At 36.2% G+C, this 10,000-nt stretch overlaps 1 protein-coding gene across 5 annotated transcripts in view; it reads right to left on the bottom strand.

Annotated features, from left to right (window-relative positions):
* Positions 1-10,000, bottom strand: part of LOC135219410 (endoplasmic reticulum membrane sensor NFE2L1-like) — a 565,440-nt gene that overhangs the window by 59,024 nt on the left and 496,416 nt on the right. For all 5 annotated transcript variants that reach the window (XM_064256165.1, XM_064256164.1, XM_064256162.1 and 2 more), the window contains 2 exons: positions 3,887-4,014; positions 3,619-3,709 (listed from right to left, as the gene is read on the bottom strand). In XM_064256165.1, coding sequence (XP_064112235.1) covers positions 3,619-3,709; positions 3,887-4,014 — 219 coding nt within the window. The remainder of the gene's footprint in view (positions 1-3,618; positions 3,710-3,886; positions 4,015-10,000) is intronic.

The raw sequence follows: 10,000 nt of genomic DNA, 5'->3' as shown, positions 1-10,000 counted from the left end.
TGTAGTTTTATTATGTACCATATGTAATAGTAAGATATGCATTGCTTATCTTTGTCAGTCTTACTGAAAATGTACAAACTTAATTTCATCTCTTTTCACACAGATACAATAATTTAACATTTAAACCATATATATATATAAATTTAAAATTGCTCAATAAGTCTTAAAGTATTATCAGTTTATTACTGGAGTCTAGTAAGAAAAAAAGCTTATCATACAAAGGGTTCACTTAATCTATTAATAGACATCCAATTTTTAATAGACTCAAAACAAGTAAATTCGTAAATCCGAGATTTCACTATACATACATAAAACTGAATCTGTTCCTCCACTGGGTTTAACCAAGGGTTAGAAGGGAAGCCATGCAATATCGTATCACCCTAACTACAGAGTACCTCAAGATACGAAAGGCTCAACTTACGAAAAACTCAAGATACAAAAGCAAATACGAAAAATTTTACGGCTCTACATACGAAAATTGTTCAAGATACGAAAGTTTGTTGCTATAAAGTCTGAGAATCGCCCAGACCACCGATAACAATTTTGAAACTTGCGCGCCGCTAACTGAGTAGACTCGCCACCATCCTCCCGCTCTCCCATTGGTTCCTGATGCTAGTCACTGCCATGAGATCCTTCTCTCCTATTGGTCAGCATCCCTCCCATGATGCATCTACGTAGCGGCGTGCTTTTTCGGCCACTTGGTAGCAGCATCGTTTCTATATGCATGCGGTATTCGTTTGTTTTAACGATTTAGTTTATTAACGAAAATTCGTTAGTGATTTCGTTGTAGTATACTTTATCGTGTTGTGTGAGAACTTTACTGCATATGTATACGTACTACATAACATAATTACGTACAGTATATACATAGTCATAGGTCCCAAGAAACTTGAAATTCACGGAAAGAAGAGGATGCTCTCTTTGGAGACGAAGATGGAGATTATCAAGAAGTATGCAGCTGGTATGCGATTGAGTGTGATCGCCAAGGAATACAGCCGAAATCCGTCGACAATAGGCACCATCCTTAAGCAGAAGGATGCCATCAAAGCAGCTACCCCTTCCAAGGGTGTCACTGTTTTGTCCAGCAAGAGGACCCACGTGCACGATGAAATGGAAAGGCTTCTTCTTGTCTGGATAAAAGACAAAGAAATCGCTGACGATAGGATAACGGAGACGGCAATCTCCCACTAGGCCAGCACTATTTTTGGCGATTTGATTGCCTAGGCCGAAGACGACGGAGGAGAAGGGACATCAACGCCAACCCCAGACTTCAAGGCTTCGCATGGCTGGTTCGAGAAATTTCGTAAATGGACTGGCATCCATTCAGCGGTATGGCATGGGGAGGCGGCCAGCTCGGACATGAAAGCGGCCGAAGCCTTTAAAAAGATGTTCGACGAGATGATGATCAAGGAAGGCTACAGTTCCCAGCATATGAAAGACAGGCTTACGCTCGCACTTTGTTCGAATGCCAGTGGGGATTGCAAGGTGAAGCCCCTACTTGTCTATCATTCCGAGACTCCTCGAGCCTTCAAGGCCCACAAAACGCTTAAGGAGAAGCTTCCAGTGATGTGGAGGGCTAATGCGAAAGCCTGGGTAATGAGGCTTTTGTTCACTGAGTGGGTAAATCTGTGTTTCGGCCCGACAGTGAAGAAATTCTTGGAAGAGAAGCGCCTCCCTCCGAAATGCCTGCTGGTGTTGGACAATGCCCCTGCTCACCCTCCTGGCCTCGAGGAAGATATCCTAGCTGAGTATTCTTTCATCAAGGTTCTTTATCTTCCGCCTAACACCACCCCTCTCCTCCAGCCCATGGACCAGCAAGTGATATCGAACTTCAAGGAGCTGTATACAAAACATCTTTTCAAGAGATGTTTCGACATCACCGATACCACAAACCTCACCTTGCGTGAATTTTGGAAGGAGCATTTCGATATCGTAATATGCATCTGACACATCGACCAAGCTTGGCAGGAGGTTTTGAGGCGAACCTTGAATTCCTTGTGGAGGAAACTCTGGCCTGATGCTGTATCCGCCCGAGACTTCGAGGGATTCGACATGGGCGAAGCTGGTGCTGCAGATTCAGAAACAGTTGACGATCCTGAAACTGTTTCGCAACCAGATCTTGATGAGATCGTTGCACTCGGCAAGTCCATGGGCTGGTTGTCAACAAGGACGATATCAATGACCTTCTCGAGGAGCACCAAGAGGAGCTTACGACGGATGACCTGAAGGAGTTGGAGGCCATGCAACATAACGTCGTTCAAGAGGAGTTCTCTAGTAGCGGCGAGGAGGAGGACAAGGACTCTATGACAACGGCAGAAATTAAGGATGCTCTAGCTGCTTTTCATAAAGTGCAATCATTCGTAGAAAAGAGACACCCCGAAAAGGCTTACACAGGTCGTATGCTTGCACAGTTCGATGACGTTTGCCTGAGTCGTTTCAGGAACATTGTCAAAAGTAGGCAGAAGCAATCTTCCTTGGATAGTTATTTTTTAAAGAGGCCTTTAGTAGGAGTAGTAAGCAAAAAGGAAGAACCAAGTGATACTAAAAAACAGAAAGTTGAAAGTGGTGGGGAAAAAAAATGTAAAGTATAAAAAAGTAAAGAAAAAAATGTAAAAAAAAAAAATTACTTTAGTTTTTTGTAAAGTTAAGTGTTACAGTTTTGTTAATGTGTTTTGTAAAGTTTAGTTTATGTTTTCCTTACATTTTTTTATGTTTCGTAAAGTTAAGTGTATGTACGTATCGGCCGTTTGTCCTCCTCTGTCGCCACTTTCGGAGATAGCCTCACTCAAAAGGTAAGCTTCCACATTTTACTACATACGTACGTATGTACATACAGTATTTCTTGTATACCATGTACACTAAAACACTTTATTTACAGGTATATTAGCAGTATGTATTAAGTTAGGTATTGAATGGTCCAAATTGTTGTAGTATTTCATTGTTTATAGGTCAATTTAGCTTTATTATGAAATTTACTGGGGTGTTTTTGGAGGGCTTGGAACGGATTAGCCATTTTACATGTAAAATGCGGTCCAAGATACGAAAAGCTCATGATACCAAGGCCGCCTCGCAAGTGATTAATTTCGTATCTCGAGGTACCACTGCTCATGAATGAAAACAATCTGCATCAACTTGTGTATATTATAACTCTGGAATTCAGATAGTATCTATATTTTACTTGAAGTGGTATAACTCCATCCTTAAAAGGCAACAATGTTAAGCACTTCTTTTAACTTTTTTATGCAGAACCATATGGCTATTAATGCATACATCACCAGATCTCAGTACATACAATGGCCAAAATAGTAAGGTGCAACCTCTGAACTAACCAAGAGTTCTTGAAATATGGAAAGTTCAACATGTGACAAAATGCCTGAAGAAGTGAGTCCGCACGATCCTACAGCACGCGGACTTTAATCATCACCATCAGTATTTTCAGCCAATTGCGTGTAACATTTTGACAGATAGGTTGTCACCTCCTCCAACATTAGTGTAAGGTGACATTGCATCATAGTAAGAGTTACAAAGATAAAAAACTACAATCTGATTAGGGTACTTTAAAATGAATGTAAACATGAGAGTAAAAGGAGCATTAACAGCCAAAGAAAAAGCACTTACAGTCAGTCATGGCCATTTCCATTAAAGCTTCATCATTAAAAATTGATGACAGCAAACCATCAGTAGTCTGATTCATCTCTGAATTTGAGTTCTGAAATCAGACAAGAGATAAAATCAGTATAAGTAAAATCTAAATAATGTAAATTTACATAAATAAAGAAATACGTACCACCCAATTTGTTTTTTAAAACGAGTTACGTATCTATGTAAATTTCTATTTGTACTAAGACGTGAATACATTCATCCAAAAACACACTTGACAACATACCTGATAATACATCATTTCTGTTGGTAGAGACGAATTGACTTCCATCTTATACTGGTTATGGTCACTTCCAGCCAAGTCTGAACTATTTGTCAAGTTCATACTACTGGTTACTAAATGACTGGAAGCCCCTGCAAAGAAAAGGATTCCTTACTCAACATTCTCTAAAAAATATATCGTAGACAAAACTTCAAGTCCTCAGCTTTGGAAATAGTAAATTTCCCAGGTTTAAAAACTTTGTCAATACCAGAAAGTCACTCTCTCCCTTAAAAGGCAATTTCAAGACTACTACACATTTAACTAATATGGTGAGCAGATTCATCAAGTAAGGTATCCTGAACTACCACTAAAAATACCACACTGTACACTTAAAATTGTCATTCTCTTCACAAGACAAGAAAACAAAAATTACGTAAATTTTGCTATCTGACAAAGCTGTGAATTTGCCTAAATAAGAAATAAAGGATATGATTTGTATGACTCAGACAGTAGTTCCTCTATGGGTAAGACAGTTCCTCTCTCTAGAACTAATCAGAATATTGGAGGCGAAGTGAAAGTAAAATGTGTAATATATTTTATAGGTGAGTTAACTGTAATGCAATACAACTAGTTGTTCAGAAAGCAAATCTCAATGACGGTTTTGATATTTCTCTCCTCTGCTTTAATTTTATACTAACATTAGGTCTTACATTAATGTTGAGACATGCTCTAGATTTTTTCACATAAGAAATGTGACCAACCTCTCCTCTTTAAAATTCTGTAGTAAAAATCTTAGATGAAAAGTTCATAATTTACGTAATACCTTTTTTTTCCACACGTTTTTCGTCATCAATACCCATACCTCCCTAATTTTGTTTTCTTTCTTTCTTTTCCTTCACTCTAACCTGTCAATAGTGATTTTCTTTCGGATGTATTTTTTCTTTAATCTGTGCAGTCACTAATTTCTGTGTGACATGATTCCGTGTTACCATCATAGAAGTGCTATAAGTATTCTACCTTACATCCTCGATATATTACTCGGGTATTAAATATTTAACATCTTTCAATGTCCCTGTCATTGCGTTTTCTTATGATCTCTTTTCAGTGCAATGTAAAGACAATTAATTCATCGTTTGTTTTAATTTCATTAGCCCCTGAGTTACCATCTTACTATAAATGCTTTTGCATTAAGACTTATTAACTATCAACAAAACTGTTCTATTTCAGAACGCGTCTATCTACATCCTTTGAGGATCCATCATCTTCCTACAGAATACCGGATATTTTGAAAATAACGTTATAATTACTATTTGCACTTTATATCCTTGAAAGCCTATAATGATTTTATTTCCTTACATCACTCGGTCAACAACCCCTCAAGTTCAAAAAGAAAAATTTAAGCAATATACTCCTCTATTCCATTTAACTTAGTACTTAAACTTCTGTTTCTGCTGTATATTAAATACCGGTAATCTTTTTCTAACAAAACAAGTTATAATAGAGAAATCTGGTATACAGTATTATCAAGTTAGCTAATAATAATAATACCATACATTTTTCACGCTAATTACAACTAATATAATAACTAACAACAACAATAAAAATGGCACATACATTATCTTACTAGTACTAATATAACTATCAACAATGAAAACTGTACATATATTACCTTATTATGCTAATAATTAATAATTAAAGATTGTATACCCGAAGCTTTTTCAGGAATCTAAAAATATCTTTTTAAAGGGTTGACAGCTAAGTGGTGGTGGAAAGAAGGAAATTTTACTAGAAAAAAGTGAACATTTGTTGAAGAACAAGGAAAGTTAAAAATATTATGCATACTCAAAATTTTCGAGGAAAAACAGTTGCTGTTACAGAGAGAAAAATAAGAAAAACCCACCCGCCAAATAGCGTATAAACAAAAAGGCCTAAAAACGAAGTATCTTTTTGAAGATGTGCATTTCAAGGGGAAAATGAATTTGATGATATACGGAATGCCTATTTAAGTGATGGGAGGCGTTTATTACAATAGTAGGCGAGCTGAAAAATGGAAGACGGGAAGAGAGGTAGTACCTAACCATGATGAAAAAGATAGACTGTCTTTAAAAGTAAGGAAAAATGTAAAAGAAGATTCCTGGAAGATGTGTGAAGTTAAGATGAAAGAAACATCCACAAAAATAGATAACAGCAATGACTGTTCTGTAGGAGGTTACTAAGTATACCTACTAAGTGGTAGAGGGATGACATCAGAGAAAGCACCTAATCCAAAATGTGTGATCGACAAGTGGCAGGGGCTGCAATAACTTACAGCAGTTTTAGACAAGGGTATGGATAGGGATCGCATTATCAACCCTGTGAAAGGATTCAAAGACAGAAGTTTTTAGGCATGTTCCGTTTATGAATAGGAATGCAATATAATTATTATGACATAAATGCTGATGCATATGGTTGCCTCGTATAATATGGTAAACATTCTTACCGTGAAAAATGTCTGCTTAAAAGTATACGGTCACGTAAATGATTCACTTGGTGTACATGTAGACGCATGCCCCAATAGTTTATTTTGTTCATAAATGGCGTGTTGAAAAAAAGAAACTGATGAAAGGCTCGAAGAAAGGTTGGATTCAATTAAACAAAACATGGTTTGTAAGAATGAGTGGCCAAAGAATAAAGTACTTTACAGCCACAACAGGACATTAGAATAACAGAAAGCACATGATTAAGCGTTTGATTTGCAAAGATAATTCAAGAAAATGGTAGGGATAGAGGGAGATAAGCTTAACAGTACCTGTTTCTTTCCAGTACCATAAACGGTGACGGGTCAAAACACACTGGCATAACTGGGAGAGACTCGCACAAGTGTGCATTAAAGGTTATGTCAAGCTTCTTTAGAGCAGGAAGAAGGTGCCCACAAAAAAGCTAAGCTGATAAATATGGAATAAGTCTTTGTTAATAAGAGATGCATATTAATGCAAGAAGTTGTAAGAGCATATGTAGGGGAGAACTGGGTCGGATAAGGTTTATTGGAGGCAGTACGAAATAGGAACAGTTTTCTATCACTATTATTATTTATTTTTTTTTTCGCAGAAGCAGCCCCTCATTATATAAACAAAGGATTGATGAAGAAATGAAAAAAAACCGCGTGAAATAAACATAAATGAGGTTACTTCACGTCTTTTATTACAAGAGTGAAATAAAATCAGACCTTAATATACTCTATGCGGTGGTGTCTCTCTCTTGAGTTCATCCTATATAACTGAGTGACAATGCAAATATCGCATATGAAAATATCTACGAAACCGTATTTACACTATGAGTAGTTTTGAAAGACGAGAGAGAACAAAACATGAGAAATATGATTATAAGGACTTTTACTAACTTGGAAAATACTTCCTTTAAGTTCGAGTGGAAAATGACAATAGATTTAAATTGCACTGTAACTTAGAGAGAGAGAGAGAGAGAGAGAGAGAGAGAGAGAGAGAGAGACCTTACCTTACAGACCTTACATCTTGTTCGGGTTGCCCCAGGTCCCTCAGTGTGAGGCACCTCTAATGTCTACCAGAGAGTTGCTAGTGCATCTTCCGGTATATTTTGCATCTTCCAATCTTGGATGGTCTAGGATGCAGCTTAGATATTTGTCGAGCTTATTCTTAAACACATCTACGATCACTCCTGATATATTCCTCAGCTGAGCTGGCAACGCATTGAATAGACGCTGCATTATCGATGCTGGTGCGTAGTGGATTAATGTCCTTTGTGGTTTCCTTATTTTTCCTGGTATAGTTTTGAGCACTATTAATCTACCTCTGCTTGCTCTTTCTGATATGTTTAGCTTCATGATGTTTTCGGCTATTCCTTCTATCTGTTTCCATGCCTGAATTATCATGTAGCGTTCTCTTCTCATTTCTAGACTATGTAATTTTAAGGATTGTAGTCTTTCCCAGTAGTCAAGATCCTTAACTTCTTCTATTCTAGCTGTAAAGGACCTTTGTACACTCTCTATTTGTGCAATATCCTTTTGATAGTGTGGGTACCATATCATATTGCAAAATTCAAGTGGACTACGAACATGTTTTATAAAGCATAATCATGTGTTCAGCTTTTCTTGTTTTGGAATGCCGTAACAACATTCCCATTTTTGCTTTACATTTTGAAAATAGAATTGCTATTTGATCATTGCATAACATGTTCCTATTCATCATCACACCAAGGTCTTTAACTGCTTCCTTATTTGTGATTGTCTCATTATTAGGTCCCCTATATGCATATAGCTTTCCTTCTCTGTCTCCATAATTTATTGATTCAAATTTATCAGATTTAAATACCATCCTATTTACCTCTGCCCAATCATATACTTTGTTAAGGTCTCTTTTTAACGCGTTCCTATCTTCATCAAGTAATTTCTCTACTTATTCTGGTGTCATCGGCGAAACTACTCACTACCGAGTCCTTAACATTACTGTCTATGTCTGCAATCATAATAACAAACAATAATGCAGCTAACACCATACCTTGTGGCACACCGGATATTACCTTAGCTTCATCCGATTTCTCATCGTTTGCAATAACTATCTGTTTCCTGTTGTGTAAAAATTCTTTTAACCATCTTCCTACTTTATCCACTATATTATGTTTTCTAATTTTCTTCGCTAATATATTATGATCTACCTTGTCAAAAGATTTTGCAAAGTCTAGATAAACCACATCTGTTTCATTTCCGCTTTTCATATTTTTGTATATGTTCTCACGGTGGACTAACATTTGGGTTTGTGTACTTTTTCCGGGTACGAAACCATGTTGTCCTATATTAAACAAATTATTTTTTTATTAAATGTTTCATAATATTTTTCTTCATTACCCTTTAATACACTTTCATAATACAGGCCTATTATTACTTGCCTCTAGTCTTGATCCACTTTCGAAAGTAGGGGTAATATATGCTAATTTGTGCTCATCATAAATCTTGCCTGTATCTACACTTGTCTTAATAATATTGCAAGTGGCTTTGCAATAGAATGAACTACTTTCTTCAACAAAATAGCAGGGACACCATCAGGCCCTGCTGTAGCTCCATTTTTAATTTCATTAATAGCCTGCACAATATCAGCTTCATTAATATCTATGTCTGCTAAATATTCACTATTTTCATCCCTTACTTCTATATCATTATCTTCATTATCAATTCTAGGGGTGAATTCTCTCTTATATCGTTCTGCCAATATGTTGCATATTCCCTTTTTTTCATTTGTTAATCTCCCTTCAATTCTTAGAGGGCCTATTTCTACTCTTCTTTTATTCATCTTTTTCGCATACGAGTATAATAGTTTGGGGTTTTGCTTGATATTTACTAGGGTTTTTTCTCCCAAGTCCCGTTTTTCATATTCTTTTGATTGTATAATCTTTTGTTCTGCATTTTCTATCTTACTTTTTGGTTCGATCACTTTCCATGCATTTTTTTCTTTTGCAAGACCTTTTTTCCACTTTCTGATTTTCTGGAACAAGATCCTTCTGTCTCTTGGTATGCATGACTGATGTTTACTTTTCTTCTTTGGTATATATTTATCCACTATTTTCTTTAATATTTTATATAATATCTCCGTATTTACCTTTATATCATCACTTACGAAAATGTTATCCCAATCTATGTTTAATTCTTCATTTATTTCTAACTATTTTATATTTTTACTGTAGAAGTTGTATTTTCCATATCCTTCCCACTTTTTCATTTCTTGCTTATCTCTGTTTTCACTTGCTTTGGAATGAACTGTTAATTCTATGACATTATGGTCTGAAATACTCGCATTATAAACTATTATTTCTTTAACATAATTCACCTCGTTCACAAATACTGGGTCTAAAGTATCTAACTTTCTTGTTGGCAGGTGATTTATTTGTTGAAGGTTGTATTCTAGTAACATATCTAATAGCTTTTCGAATTGCCTCTTATCTTCTGCACTACTATTACTCTCTTTTTTTTATATGTATAAATACAACCACAATCTCCTATTCGTTTTTTCCAGTCTAAGAAAGGAAAGTTAAACTCTCCGGATAGGAGAATAGTCCAGTCCTTGTGATTTCTACATATATCATCCAATTTTTCTATTATTGTGTCAAACTCTTTAGTATTAGGGGGTCTAT

This window comes from Macrobrachium nipponense, chromosome 1 (genome assembly GCF_015104395.2).
Source record: "Macrobrachium nipponense isolate FS-2020 chromosome 1, ASM1510439v2, whole genome shotgun sequence".
NCBI classification, from domain to species: Eukaryota; Metazoa; Arthropoda; class Malacostraca; order Decapoda; family Palaemonidae; genus Macrobrachium; species Macrobrachium nipponense.
This window is presented reverse-complemented; position numbering and strand designations above follow the sequence as displayed.